The 25450-nt window shown below is 35.1% G+C and overlaps 1 protein-coding gene across 1 annotated transcript in view; it reads right to left on the bottom strand.

The window, feature by feature from the left end:
- IQCM (IQ motif containing M) overlaps positions 1 to 25450 on the bottom strand; it is a gene marked incomplete at its 5' end in the record, with an annotated part of 345675 nt that overhangs the window by 227508 nt on the left and 92717 nt on the right. The window contains 2 exons of the mRNA XM_055336279.1: positions 420 to 507; positions 7360 to 7497. Of these exons, the coding sequence (XP_055192254.1) occupies positions 420 to 507; positions 7360 to 7497 (226 nt within the window). The remainder of the gene's footprint in view (positions 1 to 419; positions 508 to 7359; positions 7498 to 25450) is intronic.

Here is a 25450-nt window from a genome sequence, read left to right as displayed (position 1 = left end):
CAAATCATTGTAAGAGAATATTATGAAAAACTATATGCCAACAGAGAAGACAACCTAGAAGAAATGGATAAATTCCTAGAAACATATAACTACCAAAACTGAAACAGAAAGAAATAAAAAAAAAATTGAACAGACTGATAACCAGCAAGAAATTGAATCAGAAATCAAAGAATTCCCCCCCCAAAAAACAAAATTCCAGGACCAGATAGCTTAATAGGTGAATTGACCAAATATTTAAAGAAAAGTTAATATCTATTCTTAAATATTCCAATAAATAGAAAAGTAAGGAAAACTTCCAAATTCACTTTATGAGGCCAGCATTATGCTGATACCAAAACCAGCTGAAGACACCACTAGAAAAGAAAAATACAGGCCACTATCCACACTGAACATAGATGCAAAAATCTTCCGTAAAATACCAGCAAACTCAATTCACCAATGCGTTTAAAAAAATCATTCACCATGATAAAATAGGATTTACTCCTGGGTGCAAGAGTGGTTCGATATCTGTAAATCAATCAACATGATACATTACATCAATAAGAGAAAGGATAAGAACTATATGATCATTTCAATAGAGAAAAAGCATTTGACAAACTTCAAAATTCATTCATGATAAAAATTGTCAACAAAGTAAGTTTAGAGGGAATATACCCAACACAATAAAGGTCATACATGAGAAATCCACAGCTAACATACTCAATGAGGAAAAACTGAGAGCTGGCACAAAAATGGACACATGGCTCAATGTAACAGAATAGAAAACATAGTAATAAATTCATAATTATGTGGTCAATTAATCATCAACAAAGCAGGAAAGAATATCCAATGGGAATATCCAATGGGACAATCTCTTTAACAAATGGTATTGGGAAAATTGGACAGCAACATCCAAAAGAAAGAAACTGGACCACTCCTCCACACCACACACCAAAATAAATTCAAAATGGGTGAAAGATTTAAATATGAGAAAAGAAACAATCAAAATACTAGAAAACACAAGCTGTAACCTCTTTGATATTGGCCAGAGCAACCCTTTTCTAGGTTGCCATATATGTCTCCTGAGGCAAAGGAAACAAAAGCAAAAGTAAACTATTGGTACTAAACCAAAATGAAAAGCGTCAGCATAGTGAAGGAAACAATAAACTAAAAGGCAACCTATGGAATGAGAGAAGATATTTGCAAATGATATATCTGGTGAAGTGTTAATAACCATAATATATAAAGAACTTATAAAACTCAACACCCAAAACATGTAATCCAATTTAAAAATGAAAAGACATGAACAGACATTTCTCCAAGGAAGATATACAGATGGCCAACAGATATATGAAAAGATGTTCATCATCACTTACCATCAAGAAAGTGCAAATCAAAACTACAGGGAGATATCACCTGACACTCATCAGAATAACTAAAATCAACAACACAAAAACAAGTGTTGGCAAGGATGTGGAGAAAAAGGAACACTCATGCACTGTAGGCAGAAATGCAAACTGGTGCAGCCACTGTGGAAAACAGTATGGAGGTTCCTCAAAAAGTTAAAAATAGAACTACCATACCCAACAACTGGGTATTTTCCCAAAGAATACAAAAACATTAATTCAAAAGGATAGATGCACCTCTAGTTTATAGCAGCATGATTTACAATATGCAAAATATGGAAGCAGCCCAAGTGTTGATCAACCGATGAACGGGTAAAGAAGAGGTGGCATATATACAATGGAATACTATTGGGCCATAAAAAAGAATGAAATCTTGCCATTTGCAATGACATGGATTGGAGCTAGAAAGTATTACACTAAGTGAAATAAGTCAGTTGGAGAAAGACAAATACCATATGATTTCATTCATATGTGGAATTTCAGAAACTAATGAGCAAAGGAGGAAAAGAGAGAGAGAGAGAGAGAGAGAGAGAGAGAGAGACAAGCCAAGAAACAGATTCTTAACTATAGAGAACATATGATGATTACCAGAGGGGAGGTGGGTAGGGGGATGGGTGAAAAAGGTGATGGGGATTAAGGAGTGCACTTGTCTGTGATGAGCCACCAGGTGATGTATGAAATTGTTGAATCACTATATTGTACACTTGAAACTAATAGTACACCGTATGCTAACTATATTGGAATTAAAAACTTAAAAAACTAAGAGCCAACTAAACTTTGTTAAGGAAATCTAAGATTTCTGCATGAGATGAGAAGTGGGCAAAAATACTTTATGTTAAGTGTGTATATGAGAATCTATAGGTTAACCACTTACAAAAGTAAGAACAAGAATATAAATGTCAAGCTAGTATAAGGAAAACTAGTACAATGACAAACTAGTACTAGGAAAAATGGAACAAGAGGGAAAAATATGTCAATCAATTTCCAAAAAAAAAAAAATGTCTTTTTTCAACAAAGGAGTTGGGAAAAAGAGGGAAATGGAAAGAATAAGGAGCACAAAATAAAAGAAGTAGAATTGCATCTAAATACACTTTCTAAAATACAACAGTATGACATTTACAAAGAAGAAATAATGGTGGCCTAGAAATGTGTGAAAAATTCTCAGCTTTATTTGTCATTAGAAAAATGCAAATTAAAATCACAAAGAAATATTTCATGCCCGACAAATTGGCAAAGGTTACAATTTTGACATATTAAGTATTGCCAAGTATATGAAGAAATGGGGACTCTCATAAGCTTCTGCTGGGAGTGGAACAGTGTTTGCTAGTGCCTGGTAAAACTAAACATATGCCCACTGGCCAGAACAGCCGTTCAACTGGAGGCGATCAATTATGCATGGAGTCAATAATTAGCTCTTGAGCTCCCATTGCCCAGGCCCTGCCCACCTGCCTCAAGGGCTAAAGGAATCAATATCCCAGCATCTATATACTTATTCTTGATGCAGAAGGATGTAGGTTCACATTGATGCTGGGAATTCTTGCCCTAGAGAAACTCTTGCACATATACTTCAGAAAGCATATGAAAGAACATCACAGAATTGTTCATAATAGGAAATAACTAAGGGGGAACAAATATCTCTCGGCAACAGAAAGAATAATCAAGTTGTAGTGTAATCATTCAATGGGATGTTGTGCATCCATGAAAATGAAGGAAACACAGGGGCACACATAGACATTTATGAAGATTGATCTCAAAAATAGAGCGTTAAGCAAGAAGAAAGACAAGACATTATGATTCCATATACATAATGTTAAAAAACAAGCAAAAGTAAACAAAATGCTAAATAGAGATATGTGTATATTCATTAAAATTCTAAAGAAAAGCAAGAAAATAATGAGCATAAAGTTGAGATTGGTTTCTAAGAAGACAAAGGGGTGACTGAGTGGCTCTGCTGATTAAGCATCTGCCTTCAGTTCAGGTCATGATCCTGGGGTCCTGGCATCAAGCCCCACATCAGGCTCCATACTTAGTGGAGAGTCTGCTTCTCCCTTTCCCTCTGCCCCTCCTCCCAACTCATGTTCTCTCATTCTCTTTCTCAAATAAATAAATTGAAAACTATTTTTTAAAAAAAGGATATGAAGACAAAGAAAAGACACAGTTATTAAGTTCTCTAAGTATTTACTTTAGTATTATTCTTTAAGATGCATAGATATGTAGATAAGTATAATGTGCTGTTGTGTATAATTGACATATAAAACAATAGAAATGTTTCAAATAACATGGTAGAAAAATTCCTTGAGCTTATGAGGAGAGTCTCTCTCCTTGAAAAAGAGAAGAATGAAAAAACCTTGGGAACTCATAATTTTTTTCAGGTATACCACTTCCTAGGACGTGATGTGGCTCCAAATATCTCCTGTGGTTTGGATGTTTTCTTGAAAACTTGAAAATTCAAGAATGCCAAAGGACAGAATGAGCTGTTTCATTATCAAGTCTTAAACTATATGAATCTATAAATACATGTGACTGTTTCTGTAAGCTGGAATTAAAAAGACAAAATAAGAAAATGAGTTTCCATTTTACAATTTGGGGGCATACTAACATGCTTGTGTTCACACTGATGTTGAAGTTGATGCTTAAATAGTTATAAGGTACTTATTTGACTTTGAGTATGTTTCCCCCTTTGGGTTTAAACTAACCTCCCAAATAGTTAATTTATTACCAAAAACAATCAATTACAAACTAAACAGTGTTTTAAATTTTTGAATTCAATCTTTTTCATTTGCCCATTTGTTTGGGATTTATTGGAATGTGAAACCACTGTAAATGTGAGTTTGGTCATCATCATGAGATTTATGTACTATATGTTAGACCTGGAACTGTATCACCATAGAACCAATTAATTCTTATAACTAATAATTAGAACCTATCATGTGCTTTATGTACATTTTCTCCAGTCTTCACCAAGACTCTGCAAAATAAATATTTTAATTCCCACTTTGCTTAGGAAATTGAGACACTTAATATCTTTATTACAGAAGTAAGAGATGACTTGGATTTAGACTCAATACACTACTCTCTTCAAAAAGTGAAACTGGTGACACAAGCAGATTTTTAATCACTGCAAAAGGTCAGGATATAGTAAACAAAGACAGCATTGGAGTTTGTTAGGTTTTTAATTGATTGACACTCAGCAATTTTGCGTCACACTTTTATTTCTTTTAGAAAAGATCCCATGGTTTTGTAGGGAGTCAGTAGGACTTAATCATAGTGGGATTTAGAGCTGCCAATCAAATGCATTAAGGTCAAAGGCTACCCAGCCCCCTAACTGCAACCTGACTACCATTCCTTATTTGGAGGACTTTTTATAGGAAGTTACATTAAAAATTTCTCCTCAAACCTTAATGTGCTCATAAATCGCTAGAGACCTGGGATACACTTGGACGAATATATCAGTTTATTGAAATTACCCAGATTAATCCATTTGGGTGAAAGCTCTAATTATCAAAATATCTGGCATATTTTCCCAGACCAATTTTGACACTCAGTGTAGTTCTATTTCATTATTTGAGAATATGCTTCTAATAGCTCTGATTGGTTATAATCTCACTCCTCGACTTCCCAAGAAAATACATTCCTGTTCCACCACGTGACTCTAAATTCAACCCAGCATAGCTGCATTTCAAGTATTTGTCAAGAAGAAAAATAATTACTTTGTATACACTGTCACTACTTACCAAAGCTCAGTTAAAAGAATATCATGGGGAATGATCTAAAACAATGTTTCTAAAACTTTAATATGCTTATCAGTCACTACTGATATTGTTCAAACACAAGATTCTGATTCAACAGACCTGGGGTGGGATCCTAGACTCTACATTTGTAACAAGTTCCTAGATGAAAACAATCCTATTGAGGCATGGAGTGGGAAGATCTAAACCATATTCCTTCACTCCTCAAGATTTCCTAAAATCTACCCATGATTTAAATTAGTGCCACAGAGAACTGGATACTGTGTTACCTAGTAACCTAGGTTACCCGGAGGGTCTTTTTTTTTTTTTTTTTTTAATTTTTATTTATTTCTGATAGAGAGAGAGAGAGAGAGAGAGAGGCAGAGACATAGGCAGAGGGAGAAGCAGGCTCCATGCACCAGGAGCCCGACGTGGGATTCGATCCTGGGTCTCCAGGATCGCGCCCTGGGCCAAAGGCAGGCGCCAAACCGCTGCGCCACCCAGGGGTCCCCCCGGAGGGTCTTTTAATGAGTGTTGGAGGAGGTAAGAAAAAAGAAAGAGAACCCAACAATGAGAACTTCCTGACAAAATGACAATGAGTCCAAAAAAGGGGAATGGGGGAAAAGTATACTTCAGAACAAAGAATCAATAATTGTACCACTCATTTTGGTCAATGCATAAAAAATATAATAATTACAGTAAGATTGATGCAACATCATTAAATCATTTTTTTTCTTTGTCCTCTCTTTAATATTATCATGGCTGTGTTTTTCACTGCCTTGGGAACTTGGGTCTCTTTTGTGTTCCTTTTAGAGAAAATTTCAAACAAACTGTTATTCATTTATTCAGCAAATATTTTCTGAATGTTTACCTTATGAAAGTATTACTCTAGGCACCAGGGCTGCATCAGTGATCTTAAAAGTCAACAGCCTTATGGAGCCTACACTTAGAAAGGAAGGCCAGAGGTAAACTAATGAAGAGATCCACAATATACTATCATGTCATAGTATCTTGTATGATGAAAATAAAGGCAGTGGTGCTCTTTTAGGTGGGGGTTAGCAAATGGTTCTTACAGGAGGCTGCATCTATCCACAAGATAAAATCACATCTGCCTAATTCTGCCATTAGGAATCATACAAACATGGGTAATCCAAAATTAATCCCAGGTAATCCAAAATTAATTCTTGCACCAAGAAATCAAGATCAATGAATATATGATCACAATATTTTCTTTCATAATATGTGTAGGTGTTTACATATAAATGTGTGTATATGTCTGTCGTTATCTATCTTCCCTATCTACCTTCATCTACTACTATTACTACTACTACTACTATGACTACTACTGCTACTACCACCACCATAGGTCTATGATTCCTAATCTGAGACTCAGAAATCCAAAAAGCTTTGAAAACCAACAAATTTCTTATAACTCATTTGGAGGAACACTCAACTCATCTGACCGTTGGTGGCAAAGCCTGACCTAAACCAACTTTAAAAGGCCTATATAGTGGCCTCTCATTCTGGCTTAATGAGAATATCCATATGCTTTACTGAAAAATATTAATATGTTTTCATTACAGTTTTCACTGCAGACCCACTTATCTTCTTACCTTTCTTAAGTTTGAAATTCTCTGAATTTCTAAGAATATCTGGCCCCAAAGTTTTGAATAAAGGATTGTGGATCTGTGCAACTACTACAAAGTACAACTATTAACTACTGTTTTTGCATGTGCTACAAAACTTTACCTTTGAGTAGCTCTGTATTTATTACTCCAAATAATTCCATCTCATTAGCTGAAGCCTGAAAAGAAAACTTTGCAACTAATCCACCTATTGTTTAATGAATACATTTGACTTTTAAACTTTTTTTCTGATCATTTAAGAAAGTAAATTATAGCAAATCTAACTCAATGCAGTATTAACAGTCATGGCAATATTCAAGCCTGGATACCAGCATTTTGTATGTCTACTCGTACTTTCTATGTCTACTTACTATTACTACTGAAGTTTTCATTCATATTCAACATCCATGTCTGGTGCATTTTGTTTGATGAAAACAAGCTAATTAGTGTTGAACCTTCCCTAGTTCATAAATTTATTCCTAAGAACATTAAAAGGAAGTCAAGTGAGACATGTTCAGTAACAGATGTTTGCCTTTTTTGGCTGCCTTTTTACAGTTTGTTCTCTTTCATTACTTTTTAAGAAATTTAGTTAATGTTCCTTTTACAAGAGAACAAACGTACCTAGCTTCCCAGCAGATGGGGGGTGCAGGGAGATTCCCCAGGGCAGGCACAGTCTGTTCATTCCCATAACCTAATATATGCTCTCTGCATTCAACTTTCATTCTTTCATCCAGACCTTGGTAAGAATCACACTCCAGCCTAAAAAAGAATGCATATGTTGACTGGAGACTATAGAACTAGAATTACTGAGGGCACTATTACGAACATACATGGGTCTAGTTCCTCTCAAATATCTTTCCCACATGGAGATATCTCAGAATAAAGGATCAATAAGATTGAGAATTTGGTTGAATCTTCTGGCTTCTACAATAAAGATTGTGAAATGGCTTCCAAAACTAAAATCCAATGGTCCTTTATAATAAATGAGAAATGTAGATTAAGATTTATCTCTATAAAATTAGATTGCTCCAAAAATACAAATTTAAAATTATCCTATTTATTTACCTAGCCCTCCGGTTTTGAATATTGTTTAGTCTGGGTTTGATTGTGATGTGGTTTAAATGATAATACACTGGAACTCTAAGTAACATTGCAATCCAGATCTTGTACTCACCAAGAGTGCTTTCTTTTAAAACTTTGTGAAAATAGTCGAATATAAGTCTTGACCAATTTATTGTGACTATTCCTCTTGACCTATTCATTGCTAAGGGAATTTTGCATGGAGCACCTCCTATATTTTTCTCAATAACTAGTATTTTAACTATGATAATAGTAGGAAATTTTATCTAGAAAGAAAAATTCAATAAAATAAAATAAATGATGACTATAAAAATATACTTCAGCCAAAATAATACTGCTGCAAAGCACCATAACTATTGAAATGTTTAATGTTTAACCTACAACTGTGTAAATTTAAAATCTACTTCACTCTATCATTAAGATTAAAAACTTTAGAGATTAATGATTGTCAGGGGCTAAGAGAAGGAAGGAATGGGGAAACTGCTAATGGGTATGGGGTTTCTTTTGGGGACTGTGAAAATATTCTGAAAGAGGTAGTAGTGATGCCTATACAACTTTGTGAAAATATTAAAAATAACTGAATCATATATTTTGAAATATTGAATTCTATGAGTTATATCTCAAAAAAGCTTCTATTTTAAAAAGATTAAAAACTTTTATATTTCCTAGGAAAAGAAATATGCATTTCAAAATGAAAATACTAAGGTTGAAGATAATGGACACAAGGCATCACTACACCTTGTAGTATGACCGAAACAAATAAACTAAAAAGTACACAGATAAGAGTGAACTACTGGAATGCTATTCGAAATGTTCAAAAATCATAGTCACTTAGCTTTTAACTCATTGCCTAAATTAATCCTAAGACTAATTTAGTTACTTTCAAAAAGTAACTTTATTTCTACCCAAAATGACAAAAAAGAATTAGGAAATTATTTGAACAAATAGAAAATTTAAATTTAGTAGTTGTGATGATTTGTGCTAATTCTTACAAATATCAGAAAATCAGGGACACTTGGGTGGCTCAGCAGTTAATTGCCTGCCTTCGGCTAGAGCATGATCCTGGAGTCCCTGGGATTGAGTCCCACCATCAGGCTCCCTGCACGGAGCCCACTTCTCCCTCTGCCTGTGTCTTTGTCTCTCTCTCTGGGTCTCTCATGAATAAATAAGCAAATAAAATCTTTTAAAAAAAATCAGAAAATCAAATCACATGACCTATTTTTTTTAAATCAAATGCAGCCCACCGGGGAGAAAATCATGAGTATGAAAATAATTAAAACACCTCCTCAAATGTTTTGGAGATGAGAAGGAGAAGCTCAAAAGAAATTGGGATGGGGAAAAAAGAAATGTGTAAAGATGCCTTACATGCTAACTTAACTGATTTTTATTATGTAATAAAATCCTTCGAGTGAATGCCCATAGTCTTCTGACAGTACAATTTGGTAAAGATCACAAAAAAGGTATCTAAATTTCCAAGCTAAAGGAAGAATATTTCCCTAGATTCTTACATTTTTTTCTTTTACCAAAATGGCTCAAGAAAATTCTCCAGAAAAAAAGTAACTAGAAAGTTCATATTAGAATACAGTCAACTCATTTTATGGTCAAAATTAAGTTTGTGTGGATTAAAAGCAATACCACCGCAAAAATTTGGCAGCAGAGTAGGAGGATCCTAGGCTCATCTCATCCCATGAACACAACTAAGTAACTATCAAATCATCCTAAATACATGACAGAACAAACTACACACTAACGGGAAAGAAGAAGCCATATTGAAGAAGGTAGGAAGTGCAGAGATGTGGTTTAACGGAGAAACAGATCTTAGCTGATGAAAAGGGGAGGGACCTGTGGTCATGAAGATGGGTGACAGAGAGAAGAGCACAGAGGAGAACACATAAGGAAAATGTTTCCCCAAAGCTATTGGCTTGGAACAGTAGAAGGGCTAAGTTTTATGAGTTCTTGCAACCAGTGGGGTTGAAAGCCTGAGTTTTAAAGGTCAGCAGCCTTGCTGGGATAGAGCCAGGAGGCCACTGTGCTGCTCCTAGAGAGAAGGCAAGCAAACCTGGGTGCAAATAGCATGGAAAGCATCCAGGGCATACAGGGGAGAGTTAGTCACTATTCTAGGAGCAATTCCCTGAGAGGCAACATTCAAGAGGATGCCTCTCTGGGAACAAAGGAGCTGGCTGGCACCATTTCCCTCCCCAGCTCCTCAGCATAAACATAGAGCCACCCAAGGGAAGTAGTTCAGCACAGACACTAGCTGCCTAACTTGCTTATACCAAACGTCAACCCCCCAGCACTCACGCAGGACTGCCCTTTCAGTTAAGCTTGCCTCAGTCCCAGCAAGGTGGACCCCTCCCGCAGAAGACCAGTGCAGGCCCCTGCCCACACCATGTCTCCTGACCAGAGAGTTCTTGCAGGGCCTCAGTTCTGGTGGAGTTGGTGTCAAGTCTCACTTCACAAGCAGAACACACCTAGTTAAAACTTGTTACAGGGACCAAACTCTGCCCACAGCAGGCAAGGAGAGCCTATGCAGACATTTGGCCTGAAGGATGGAGTGGCCAAAACACAACAGCAGAGTGCAACAGCACACACTTCAGATACCCTCTGAAGTACCAGACCCTGGACACTACATGATCTCTTCTTCATAAGGCCAACACTTTAAGGAGCAGGAGACATAACTGGCTTTTCTAACATGAGAAGGCAGAGACCTAGACAAAATGCCAAAACAGGAGAGTTTATCCCAAATGAAAGAACAAGATAAGTCCATAGCCAGAGATCTAAGTGAAACAGATATAAGTAACATGCCTGATGGAGAATTTAAAGAACAATCATAAGGATACTCACTGAGCTTGAGAAAAGAAGACATCACTGAAAACTCTTACCTCAGAAATGAAAGAGTTCAAAAAAATCAATCAGAGATGAATACAATAAATGAGATGAAAATAGGTTTGATGCAATGAATTGGCCGGAAGAAATGAAGAAATGAATTAGTAACCTAGAAGACAAAATAGTGGGAAATAATGAAGCTCAACCAAAGGGAGAAAGTATTATGCAACATGAGAACAGACAGGAAACTCGGTGACATCATCATACAATAAAATTCTTATTATAGGATTCCCAGCAGAAGATGGAGAAAAAGGGGTAGAAGTTTTATTTCAAGAAATAATAGCTGAAAACTTCCCTAATCTGGGAAAGGCAGCAGACATCCAGCTCCAGGAGGCAAAGAGAACTTCCATCAAAATCAACAAAAGTAGGTCAACACCAAGACATATTGTAATTAAGTTTACAAAATATAGCAATGAAGAAAAAAATCATAAAAGCAGCAAAACAAAAGAAGTCCTTAACTTTCAACGGAAAACCATAAGGTTAGCAGGAGATTTCTCAACAGAAATTTGGCAAGTCTAAGAGAGTGGCATGATATATTCAAAGTGTTGAATGGAAAAAATCTGCAGCCAAAGAATATTCTATCAGGGCCTCTCTGGGAGATATTCTATTCATTCAGAATAGAAAAACAGATAGAGTGTCCCAGACAAACAAAAACTAAAGGAGTTCATGACTACTAAACCAACTCTATAAGAAATATTAAAGGGGACTTTGAGTGCAAAGGAGAGACTAAAAGTGACAAATAAGAAAGGATCAGAGAAACTCTCCAGAAATAATAACAACTAATAAAATGGCAAAAATACATATCTATCAATAATTACTCTGAATGTAAATGGATTAAATGCTCCAATCAAAAGACATGGGGTGTCAGAATGGACAAGACTACAAGACCCATCTATATGTTGCCTACAAGAGACTCATTTTAGACCTAAAGACACCTACAGATTAAAACTGAGGGGGTAGAAAAGTATTTATCACACAAATGGACATCAAAAGAAAGAGTAGCTATACTTATACTGGACAAACTAGACTTTTTTGTTCTTGTATTGTTCTTATCCTGCTTTGGTATCAGGATAGTCCTGGCCTCATAGAATGATTTTGAATGTGTTTGCTCTGTTCCATTCTTTGTAAGATTTTGATAATGATTGTCATTAATTTTTTTTACATGTTTGGTAGAATTCACCAATGAAACCATGTAGTCTTGGATTTTTCTGTGCTAGGGGATTTTTGATTCCTAACTCAACTTTCATTCTTGTTATTCGTCTGACTTCTTATTTGTTGGATTTAAGAATCATAATTCAATCATGATAACTTAGGCATTTTCAAGAATTATCTGGTTTTTTTCTGATTTGTTAGAATATAATTATTTATAGGAATCTGTTATTACACTATGTATTCTGTGATTACCTGTATATTGTTTTCTCTTCCATTTCTCATTTTAGTTTTTGAGTCTTCACTCTTTTTCCTCTTAATGTCATTAAAGCACTGCATTGTTATTTAGAAAAAAAATGGCCATTATATTCAATGTTATGTTATTATTTTGCTATTTTATTTATTTCTAATTTTTCTTATTTCCTTCTACTAAATTTCAACCAAGTTTCTTCTTTTTCTAGTTTCTTATGGCGTAAGGTTGTTTATTTGAACTTTTTTGCTTAACACAAACATTTACAGTATAAATTTAACTCTAACATCTACTTTGCTGCATCCCATAGGTTTTGGAATATTGTGTTTTATTTTTCTTTTGTTTGGAGACATATTTTGATTTGCTATTTGATTTCTTATTAGGCCTATTAGTTGTGCAGTATTGTGTTATATAATATTTATATATTAAATATTTAATATTTACATTGTAGACTTTCTAGCTTTTTTTATTGTTGATCTTTAGTTTTGCACCATTGTGGTTGGAAAACATACTTGGTATGATTTCAGTATTCTTAAGCTTGTAATATTTGTTACCTCTTCTTATGTGATTTAATCAGGGGATTCTTCTGGGTGTACTTGAAGAAAATGTGTATTCTATTTTTCTTGGATGGAATGTTTTATATATATCTTTTAGAACCATAAATTCTGAAACATGCTCCAAGTAAAATATGTTCTGGTTGAAAAAAATATTAACCTTAACTGAGGGTAGCCATTTAAACTAAAGTATCTCAAAGGGGAGGTGGGGAGGATGAGTGAAACAGGTGATGGAGATTAAGAGTACACTTATGATGAGCACTGAGTAATGATGTGTAGAATTATAGAATTGGTGAATCACTGTATTGTACACCTAAAATTAACAAAATACTGTATGTTAACTATATTGAAATTAAAATTTTAAAACTTAATAAAAAATAAAAAAACAAAATTAAGCTTATGTGAAGAATGATAAGGTTATATTTGAAATTTCCTTTTTCATTTCTAAAAGATATGTTTCTATAAAACTAATGAATTTAGTTTATGAGATGAAACTATAAGTATGTTAAAAAATATGACCAGCGAATTATTTTCTTCTCTTATGTAGGATGTGTTCCCCTAAAGAAGAGGGGGCGTGGCATGGAGGAGAATGAAGCCAAATGTCCAGAGGACTAACTCACAGTTTGTTCTCTGAAACACAAAACAATTTATAATGCAACCAGTTATTAAACCGAATTATATTTGCATGTAATCCCTTACACCCAAATGTCAAGGTTAGGCAAGTTCTTTGCAACCAGGGTTAAGAAGCAAAGGTGACTGACAGTCTTCAGACACAGCACTTGATGATAACAGGGACTTGCTTATCACTCCAGTTTCATTTCTTACCACTTGCCCCTTCAAGCACTGTACTTTTGCCACAATGAACTTCTTTCAATTCCTGAAATGCACCCTACTCTCCCACCTCAGACAACCACAACTGCTCTTTCTTCTCTATTCTGCTACCCTGAACCCTATCACCATCACAACATGGACACATGTGCATGCTCTTGGCCTCCCCTCACTTGTCACTTCATCCTTATTCTAGGGTATGACCAATGGCATATGTCCCCTCAGGGAGAGCACTGCAACATAGTTAATAACCACTCACTGAGGAAAGGTTTGCTTTACTAACAACTAATGAAAAAAAGTTACTTCACTTTTTCCTGTGTTTCCAAATTTCAGCTAGAAATCAACTATTTTATGAATTTCCTTCAATAGTGTTTTTATCCTAGCAATTTTTATGAGCCCTATTTATAAATACATTAATTTTTCCATCTCAGAATTTTTATAAATACCAAGGTTGTTTTCCAAAACTACAGTCCTCCAGGTTGTAGGTTGCAAGATTCATGCGTTATTATAAAGTTAGCAAAATTTTTTTTCTTTTTAAAGATTTTATTTTACTTATTTGCAAAAGAGAGTGCACACAACTGTGTGTGCACAGACAGGTGAGCGGGAGGAGGAGCAGAGGGAGAAATTCTCAAGCAGATTCCCTGCCAAGTGAGGTGCCTGACTGGGGCTGATACTAGGGTCTATGATATTATGACCTGCGCCACAATTAATAGCCATATGTGTTCCTAATTTCCCACTCAGCAATGTACAAATACTCCCAGTTTTGTATTTGGAGCTCTCCACAATCAGCTCTACTTGTGTTAGATATATTCCCCAAAGAAATATATTTAAATGTAGTTTGTCACACAGCTGGGAGCAGTCTTTACATTTGTATTTAGTGTAAAACAGGGTAGAGCTGGAAGGCTTAGAAACAGCAGTTCATTTTTTTACCTTTACTTGGAAATAGTAAAAACAGCCTTCCATGGGTATTGCTTCTGTTAAAGACATCATATTATGTTCCTTAATGATATTCACATAATTTCCTTGTCTAAAACAGTGTTTAGCTTCAGTAAATTCACTCACAAATTTATCAATGTAAGTTAAATCTGATATGATTCAAAAGTTTTAGTTTATAGGAAAAATATAAAAACTCATTTTTTTAATTGTAGATGAACTATTCAATAGACAGGAAAAATACTTTTTTAATATATCTCAGTTGACAAATAGTGGTATAGACTTAATTATGTCACCTCAAAATGCATTTGTTAAAGCCCTCACCCCCAAAGTTACTATATTTGGAGACAGGGTCTTTAAAGAAGTCATTAGGTTGAATGAGGTCATCAGAGTAGGACCCTCCTTCAATATGACAGTGTTCTCCTAAGAAGAGACATACACTAGGACACAGCAAGGAGCCAGCTATCTTCAAGCCAAGAAGAAAGAGGCCCCAGGAGAAACCAGCCCTGCTGGCACCTTGATCTTGGACTTCCAACCTTCAGAACTTTGAGAAATACATTTCTGTTGTTTAAGCCACCCAATCTGTGCTATTTTGTTATGACAGCCCAAGCACACTAATACAAATGACAAGTCAAGAAGAAAAATAATTAGTGATATGAAAAGAGAGAAAAAAATCAGAGATAGGATGAGAAAGACACATTCACACCCAGAATAGAACACATAGAAGATGTAAGAAACCTAGATATATTTTTATATAGGCACCTGAGTTTCCTCTACTAATTACACTTGCCCTGATGAATTGTGAAGCCCAGATACCATTTTCAAGTCCCATTTTCCCATGTTTCTGTTTAGAGAGCCCCATTCAGAAAACCATCATTGTGTGGTTATGAAATTGCCCTTGGATTTTTTGGTCTTCTGTTACATACTTCTAACAGATGTCTTCCTGCTCCATTGGCTTCCATTCTATTTACCTGATAGTCTAGGTACCATTACAAAAATAGTTACTATCACATTTCAGGCAAACTATTATGATAATCACTTTGGCTATTATTACTCTTCAAATAAAAATTAATACACGTATTTAGGACTTAAGGTGGTCTACCCAATGCAAGATTTACCCAAGACGTGATACACGAACTAAAAGGAAAAAGACAAATTTCAATGAATAACCATTTTAAGACTGAAATAGGTCCATAGTAAAATTTCACATATCAAAACTAACCCAGTAATCTGCCAGAAAAAAATGGTGATTCAACTCTATGTCCACTTTCACAAATACTCACAGAACAATAATCCCGAAACACTGATGATGACCCATACAAACTAGGCCAGCTGGAGTGAGGAGCCAAACGGGAAGTCTTTGTTGACACAATTCCTCTCCAATCAGAGAATGTTTTGTCTGTTAGAAATATCAATGTAGGTTAAAATAATATTTATCCAAGAAAAGTACACACTGATCATACTGCTTAATGTTACAAAGAGGAAAGTGAATCATCTTTATGGCCCCATTATTCTGTATTAAAATCGCATCTTGTCATCTAATCAGAGAGAGGTAGAAGCAATAGCACTGCACAGAGAGGCCTCAGTTAATTGGCTCCCTCATACAGCAAAGCTCTCGTGTTTTTATTGCGAACATTGTGCCCATCAGAAAACTAATAGATTTATTCTTTTGACTCTCTTCTCTTCAAGAACATTGACTTCTTTTTTTAAAGGAGGCTTAAAGCAAAATCATATTTGTGAGTAGCAGTTACAAAAATAAAAGGAAAACTCCTTTCCCTGTTACATCAATACTTTAAAAGAAAATTCAGAATTATGATGAAGGCACCTGTTTTGAAATTGCAAAGTAAGTGAAATTATTAAAAATGCTTAAAATAAATAGGTTGAAAGAGCAAAAGTTCAGCCAACATATATCCACATATTTCTTCTGTCTCATGGCAGTTGTTACTAGGGATTTCTGCAAAGAAATTTTTTTTAAAGATGAGGAGATTTAAGATTTATTTGTTTATTTTTCAGAAACATTAATCATTTAAAAGAAGGAAAAATTCAGTTCTCTCCTGCCATCCAAAATGAATCAAACTGTTTTCACATTTCCAATTTTCTTTCTAATACCTATTTATATACATATATTCTTTCCCACAACTTTCGATTTAATAGAGTCATCTCTGGACTGGCTAATTTCATAAAAATATAGAGAAAACTCAGAAGTAATAAATTCTCTCATTTCATTGCTTCATTGCTTCAATTTATTTACAGGATCATAAGTTAAGTGTCCCATAGGGAGGCAGAATAGGAACATAAAATAATAAAAAATGTAATGTTATCTCTGAGACATCCCAATCAATAATATGCACACATCCTACCCCATTCTAATTTTATATGTATATAGCTTCTCCCATTTCAGTCAAAAAGAATCTTTGTCTTTTATCAAGAAGGAAAGTCTCTAGAAGAAGCAACATAATAAATCATATATTTCAATCACAACTCAATATGAATAAATAAAATCCTTTAGTGGAAGCAAATGCCAATAAGGGAAAGATTATAAAGAACCGAACATATTAGTAACTGGAAAGGAAAGGCCATACACATTGTACTTTAACAGAGGACTTTTATAAACCCATGGGGATATGAAGGGACAGCATAAGGGTTATTAGAGATGCATAAGCCCCCACATTTCTTATGAAGCTTTCTTGAGTACTTTGAAGCCTCAACTCACTATCATTATCTTTGGCCCACCTACTTCCCTTAATGTACTTCTACTAAGTGTTCTCACATTCTAGATAATTGGGCATCTCTTTCCAATCTCCTTTTTAAATTTATAAATCTCCAAGACAAAGACAATATCATGGTTGGAATTGCTCTGTGCTTCTGGTTTATCAGCAATGCAACTGAGGTAGCTATGCAAACCCTGCTGAATTAAACAAGAATTAGCCTCTGAAGGTGAGATCTCATAGGCAAAGGGAGTCTTCCTAATCACTGAACAGCCCAACCCGAAATGAAACTAAATGCTATACAAATTATTTTTCCAAGACAGTCCAGAGCATGTCAAATATTTTATCTTGTTTACCCACAAAACAGACTCATGCAGTTGAGAAGGCCATGCATTATTTTCTCCAGTATACAGATATCAAACTAGAAAATATAGCTATAACTTTTCCACTTCAAGAAGCAGTAAACTCTCCACTAAAATCCTCAAGGTAATCATTCACACACTGATGTATGCTAATGACTCCTCCTCAGAAGTCAGGCGCAGAAGGTGACATGCAACAAATTCCGTTTATTCCACAAAGTCAGTCAAAAGTTATAACCTGATAGTTTGAAGACCAAAGTCATACATCAGACTAAATGTTCACAAACCCTCACAGAGCCAACAATCTTCACAGATGGCGCCACAGAGGAACAAAGATTCTGAATGCTGGGATGGGAGTGAGCAAGAGTAGGCTGTATATTGACAGGTGGAAAAATAAGAAATATTTTTGGTAATCCCAGTTTAACAGCCAGGAGGATAGAAGAAAATATTCTGATATTAAATAAACCTGGGGAAAATGTAATATGAAAGTTTGGAAAGAAACCAAAAAGCTTCCTATCAGGTTAGCAAGGAGTCATTAAATGAACAGGAGCTAACTTGGAACCTAAAAATTTTGTTAAATAAGTACCCATACTGATGTCCTCCTGCCTTTGTATTTCTTCAATACTTATTTGGACTCTCTTTGAATAATATCATACATTTAGCCCATGTTACTTTGTTGTCTTCTGCATATCTTTTCCTATCTAAACTCAAAAAGTCTTTTACTCGCTTTGTATTTTCCATAAAGCTGAATATAATGCTGTGCCCCAAGCACATGTTCAATATATGCTCCTGGACTTCTTTGGCGTTGACTGCAAGGCTAATCAGCAAAACTGTTACGAGTGAAAGGCCCCATATAATGCAACTGATATAAATATCTGAAGAAATGGAAATGAATTTTAAGTAGGTTTTTAAAATTCTATTTTTTTCAGGACCAAATATTTTCCATTAGATTATTTTCCTTCACTTTCTAGCATTACCTTGACATTTATAATGTTAATACTTTTTAAATATATTTCAGTTGAGGGTGGTTTTTTATTTTATTTCTCATTTTTATTTCAACTTACATAGTTAACAATGAGCCAATTATTTGCACAGGTGAGAGTATTAAAATCTAATAAGCATGGTTATTTTAGAAACTAAAATTCCTCAAAGGACTCACAGAAAACTAGTAAGATTCTATACTACAGTGATATTGCCAAAAGAAGGAAGGGAGGGAGGGAAGGAGGGAGGGAGGGAAGGAGGGAGGAAGGAAAGAAGGAAGAAGGAAGGGCAGAAAAAGAAAGAAAGAAAGAAAGAAAGAAAGAAAGAAAGAAAGAAAGAAAGAAAGAAAGAAAGAAAGAAGAAAGAGAGAGAGAAAGAGGAAGAGGAGGGGAATTCCTAGCTAGCCAAAACATTCACCACTTCTACAATCTTTGGAGTCACAAACATTGCCTTCAGATGGCAAATGGATAGTTTTGTTCAAGTCACCTGAATATCAGCAAAGATCCAAAGACAGTAGAAGTTCAAAGTTTTCAAATTGACTATTTCAGTCAAACATGAAAGAAGAAATAAAAAATAGTCTATAACAATAATAATATATAATATAGTAATAAAATAGTTCATAAGAAATAGTCTAAAAAAAAGAAATAGTTTATGCAGCTGCTTCCAACAGAGCTGAAATCAAAATGAAAGTACGAAATATCTTTAAGAGGACATGATAGAGCCCAAGACACTAGTGGGTTCAAGTGGTCCTGTGTCCCTAGAGCCTTTTTTATGCCAAACTTGTTCTGTTTCCCTTTTATCAATTCCCTTGTATCAATTAATTCTTTGAGTTAATTGCACATGCAGTTTTAATCTGTGGGTAATTACAAACAATTAATAGTTAGGAGACAGAATTAGCAGTTCTTAGTTTGATTATCTATATAATTAAAAGGGGTGGTAAACTAGAGTTGACAAATAGCATCTTAATCACTTGAATAATCAAATCCCAGAAGCTTGCTTGGGCAGCTGAATTCCATCTGTTATATTAGTTCAAATTTTAGAATCAATGACCGAAATGTCCATTTAAATCAATCATATTGTTAATTTATAGTAAAAAATGAACAATATGTATTTTCAAATTGCTAAAACTATTTACCTTCTTTCATTTGCTTAAAGGAGCTGTTTCCAAAGCATTCAATAAAAATAAAGATTCAACAGATTAACTTATGTATATAATGAATCCCAGTTAATAGTCATGGATCCCAAATCTTATATTATAAAACATCTAAGAAATATGTATAAGCTCTTTTTGTACTAGATTCTAATTAACATTTTATTTAACTGTGTGCTGAGAGACAGCAAATGAAACATACCAATAATCTTTTTTTGGCTTCTGATGATATCAGTTGTCTATAGATACAGAGCAAATACTAAGAAGCAGGATAAACTTACAATGAGTTAGAAAAATATATGAAAACTTCATTCTTATTAGGGTGTAATATAATACAGATTAGTGGCATCACTGTTGCATATGTTTCTGAATTGCCAAGTATTTTAACAAGGTTGGCAAATACTTTCATGCTAAAAGTGAATTTTAAAAATGTTCAAAAAGACCCATTTCTGGTTCAATATGTCTTCGTGACTTTTGGCTGTGAGGTAGTCCCTTCTAAATTCCCACTAAAATACTGTAATAATAAGGAAAAGATGAAAAATCTCAAGGTCACAAAAAATGAAGTCCAACCATTCGCAATTTGCAAATGAGGAAAAAATTTTTCTTTAATTAAGATGACAAAAGTGAATTGAGGAAAGCAATTACTGACCTTTACATAATAATAAAACTCCTAACACACCTGAAAGATGTTAGAAAAAGGTTTACTATTTCCCAAAAAAAGATATATAGGAAAAAAAATTTCTCTACAACGTGGGTGTTGTTTTTAAAGAACCCTTCACTTTCCATCCCCTACCAGGAATCCACTTGGACACTACAACTCTAAGGAGACAACTAGGAGAGGGAGCAATCCTGACTGGAGCACCAGGATTTAACACAGTCCTCACATAATGAAAGAGCTCTGTGCAAAGGATGGGGTGGATAGGCTTGATAACAATGCATAATGGGGATTCTAATTTTCACGCACTGAAGAGTTAAAAATAATAAAGAATGAAAGTGTGGAGTAGGGAAGGCCCCATCTCGGTAAAGCCGGAGTGTTCCAGATGGACATCTCCAGGTTACTGAGAATTAGGCAGAGAAGTAGGTACTGATACCTGTTCATCAGCTATAGAACTAAGAAAATTAACTGACACATCCAAGCAAACACGGAGCAAAGTAGAGAAAAATCCATATGTTCTCTCTGTCATCACTCAATGTGCACAGAGCTATTTCTCTTTATTCAGAGCAGAATAAACATACTGGGGCCTATACTCATCATGGTAATGCTAGTTAACATTCACTGAGGACCAAGATTGCTAAATACTTTACATGCATTACCTGACCTAATCTGCACAATAACCTTAGTTTAACAGAGGAGAAAACAAATTAAGTCACCTGCTCAAGTTCAGACAATGAGTAAGCAGTTGTGTAAACCCAGGTCATTCTGAATTTGAAGCCCAAGTGACAGTGACACAAGAGGAAAGTTCCCAGGGGAAGACTGAAAAATGGCACCAAAGGTATTCACATCCCTTTCATAATCTATAAATGTTAGTTTACAGGGAAAGAGGGATTTTGCAGGTATGATTAAATTACGAATCCTGAGGAATGGCTCAGTTGTTAGGCATCAGACGCTTGATTTCAGCTCAGGTCATGATCTCAGGGTCATGAGACGGAGTCCTGTGTTGGGCTCTACATTGGGTGTGGATTCCACTTGGAATTCTCTTCTTCTCCCTCTTCCCATTCCTCTCCTCCCCCTGGCTTGTGTGCATGCTCTCACAAGCTTGCTCTAGAAAGAAAGAAAGAAAGAAAGAAAGAAAGAAAGAAAGAAAGAAAGAAAGAAAGAAAGAAAGAAAGAAAGAAAGAAAGAAAGAAAGAAAGAAAGAAAGAAAGAAAGAAAGAAAGAAAGAGAAAGAAAGAAAGAAAGAAAGAAAGAAAGAAAGAAAGAGAAAGAAAGAAAGAAAGAAAGAAAGAAAGAAAGAAAGAAAGAAAGAAAGAAAGAAAGAAAGAGAATCCTGAGAGGGGAGGATTATCAGAGGTATCCCAATGGGCCTTATCTGTACCCAACAAGGGTCCTCACTTGCTTACAGAAGAGGAAAAGGAAATGTGATGACAGAAGCAAGAGATTGAAGTGATTTGGGGAATAGGTCACCGGCTAAGGAATGTGAATAGGCTTCAAAAGCAGAAAAAGCACAGAAACATTCTTGCCTAGAGTCTCAAGAAAAAGTCAGCCTGGGGGAACATCTTGACTTAGCCCAGTGAAATTGATTTCGGGTTTCTAGCCTCTAGATCTGTTAGAGAATGCATTTGTGTTGTTTTAAGCTACCAAATTTTTTGGAGTACATTGTCAGAACAGCCCTGAGAAATTAATACAGTCTGTAATTCTAAGACTTAAATTCTTCTTAAATTCTAGTCTAAGAGTTTAAGTCAAAAATATTCTACTAGACCCAGAAGAAAATTTTAGAATAATATTGGCATTCCATTGTACTATAACAAGCCAAACTCTTTAAAATAGAAGCCAAAAGCAACAAGGAGAGAATAAGATTTTAAACAATAGTTGCAAAGTAAATAAAAATGGAAATGAATCAGTTTTAAAAGTCAAGAAATACAAGGAAACCAAAGATGTAATGGACAGAATTAAAATGTACTTCACACTTAGTAGGAGTGTAAGAGAAAGTGCAGAATATCAAATGACTGGATTTAGCAAAGTGTTCCTAGAATACAGAAGTGTCTAAAGAGGAAAATTATGAGAGAGAAGATTATAGATTAAAGAGGACAAAAAATAAATATCCATCAAAGGAGTCATACACATTACTGAAGATGAAACCAGAACAATCAGAAATAGAGAAAACATACACTACTGAATAATAATTTCCTGAGCTGAAAAAAAGATGAATCTTCCAAGTGTTGCGGCTTATCATGTATCAGGAAAAAATAATTAAAAGATATTTGTATGCAAGTACATTGGGCAAAATTACAGGAATAAAGAAAATTTAAGCTACTAAAAAAATCATACACATTTAGAAAGAAAAAACATCTCAAAGGTGTAAAACACAGGTTGCTATCAAATGTCTTCTGTGAAACAACAAAAGAACCAATAAATAATAGAACACCACAAATATAATTTCCAGGAAAAAGAAAAGGTGTGAAATTTTATAACCAAATTGTCTTCGATTTATAAGGGCCAGGGAAAAAAAAATCATTCTCCAATACCTTAACACCCTGAAAGTGTGCTGAGAAAAGTCTTGTGTTTTTGTTAAAAAAAAAAAAAATCTATCTCCAGGGTGCCTGAGTGGTTCAGTCCAGTTAAGCTTCTGCCTTGGGGGGTCCTGGGATCAAGCCAGGAGCCCCCCTGTTGGGCTCCCTGTTGGGCTCCCTGTTCAGCCGGAGTTTCCTTCTCCCTCGCCTCTGCCCTCCTCCCCTGCTCTCAAACAAACAAAAAAAAATTTTTTTTAATCTGAAGACCAAGACATGAACCAAAATTAGTTTATTTTCTGCTTTGTTCTACTTTCTTAGGAATGAAACAATTTGTTTCCTAGGATATAAACTGTGAACTCACTCACAGTTCAAATGACACATTCTTTTCAAATGGAATCTTGTTCTACGATTATTAAAAACGATAATCAATGACCAACATTGGTCTGTCATGCACTTACAATGGCTAAAAGTTTGGGACATGTACCCAGAGATCCAGTAAATAAGACCAGAATAACAAAGAACAATATGATAGTTATTTTCATTTGCACAGAAATTAAATAATGACTTTTCTCCTTCTTAAAACTTCAAATAGAATCACCTAAGTTATGACATCGCCTCTCAGGAAGCGCCTCCTTATGTCATGAGAACAACCTCTGAATATTCCAATGGTATTCTGTTAAGGGGAAAAAATATACCTGGAAAACAGATTGTAGGAAATACAACAGAATTTCACAGGAGTACCTCTGGGTGATAGAATAATAAAGAATTATCTTTTTTTGTGATAGTGTTCTGTATCCTCCACATTTTCTGCAATCAATTATAACCAATTGCAATGTTAGAGAGAACATATTTAAAATAAGGCTATATAATTTTATGTAAAAATAGGCAAAAATTATGTTTAAAAAAACTATGAACAAAAGCAAAATCTAGAGAAATCATTACAGAACTTTAGGAACATTTTCTAGGGAGACATTTTACTCCTTTTTTTCTAACAAGCATGTTTTGTACTTATAAAGACAAAAATACTATTTGTTTAAACGCTATAACAAGCATACATACAAAAATAAATGCTTCCTTTAAATTTGCCCTCAATGGCCACAACATTTTGGGGGGAAGAGATACGATATCTTTAAAGAGACAAAACTCATACTCTCCTCCAAGGAAGTAAGAGAGATAATCTGCTGTGCTGTAGTAGCTTTGGGAAAGTTTGGTTTTAGGCTTAGAAAACACTCTTGATTAACTAAAGCGGAAGCCCAGGCACTAGGTCTGCTGATGACAGCTCACATGTCATTTTTGCCAAGAAGTACTATGACAAATACAGCTCATGCTGGCAGCTTATTGCAAACTCCAAGTGGGCAGAAGTTGTGTCTTATACACTGTTTTATCCTCCACACAACCACAATGCCTAATACAGAATAGGTACTCATAGTTTTGGACAAATGGATGTTACAATGAACTGGATGATGCTTGTTTTACAGATGACAAGTTGTCATAGACTTCTACGGAGAAAAAAAAGACAAGAGTGCCAGGATAAAAGTGGATGCTAGGTGGTAATTCAATGGGAATATTCTTAATGGACCCTGCCTCACCCCCACAAAAAGAAGCAACAATTAAGTAGCCATTTTAATGTGTCATATAATCCTAATTTTTAAAATTAAGTCTTCCAGGTTTGCTATGTACTGATGTTTGGACAACGTGGATCCTACTGATTTTAGTCAAGGCTTTGGTGCCAAGTATACATGAATTGGACATGAGGGGGTATGCACACCAAACATATTTGGCTCAAATTCTGCCAGTTTGGTCTCTGCACCACATGGAAACAATCTGACACAGTCAAATTTTAAGTTTAAATGCTAAATGAGGAAAAATGAGTAGTTTGTTAACTGAGAGATGAAGCAATTCCTTACTTGTCTCTGAGGAATGGTGATAATCTCAATGTTAAACAATCTATAATCTAGAATGACTGTGAAGTTGAGGGAATGGCCTTCCATGATGCCTTCACATATATACAGCAGTCAAAAAAATTTCACATGCCGCCCCCCTTCCGGTTATTAAAAGGTCGACCTGAAAATGTAGCTTTCCAAAAGTTCTGAGATGAAGATATGGTTGTAATATACAAGGATGATTAAGTTTATTTAAAAAAAAATATCTACAAAATGATTTGTCATGGGCAGCCCTGGTGGCGCAGAGGTTTAGCGCCGCCTGCAGCCCAGGGCGTGATCCTGGAGACCCTGGATCGAGTCCCATGTCAGGCTCTCTGTATGATGCCTGCTTCTCCCTCTGCCTCCCTGTGTCTCTGCCTCTCCCTCTCTCTCTCTCTCCCTGAATAAATAAATAAAATCTTTAAAAAAAATGATTTGTCACAAATCTTTGGTATTTTATTTATTCACAGGTTATGCATGAGCTAGAATAACTGTGCAAATTCTGGAATGAGCAGGCCTTTTTGGAAAACAAAAACAAGAATCTAATCCCCTAAGAAAGATTGTTAATTTTTAGTTATTTCCATCTGTCTTTGATGATGGGCTTGTCAGAAGATTGAAGTTCATTAATGTATCATTATCTTTACTAAATCATTAAAGCAATATATTCAAGGCAGGAGAAAAGATTCTGGTGACAAAACACAAAAGATAATTACAGAACAGCATTTTAGCCCTGCTTATATC

This window comes from Nyctereutes procyonoides, unplaced genomic scaffold (assembly GCF_905146905.1).
Source record: "Nyctereutes procyonoides isolate TBG_1078 unplaced genomic scaffold, NYPRO_anot_genome, whole genome shotgun sequence".
NCBI classification, from domain to species: Eukaryota; Metazoa; Chordata; class Mammalia; order Carnivora; family Canidae; genus Nyctereutes; species Nyctereutes procyonoides.
Note: the sequence above shows the minus strand (reverse complement) of the source record. Positions and strands in the feature narration are given on the sequence as shown.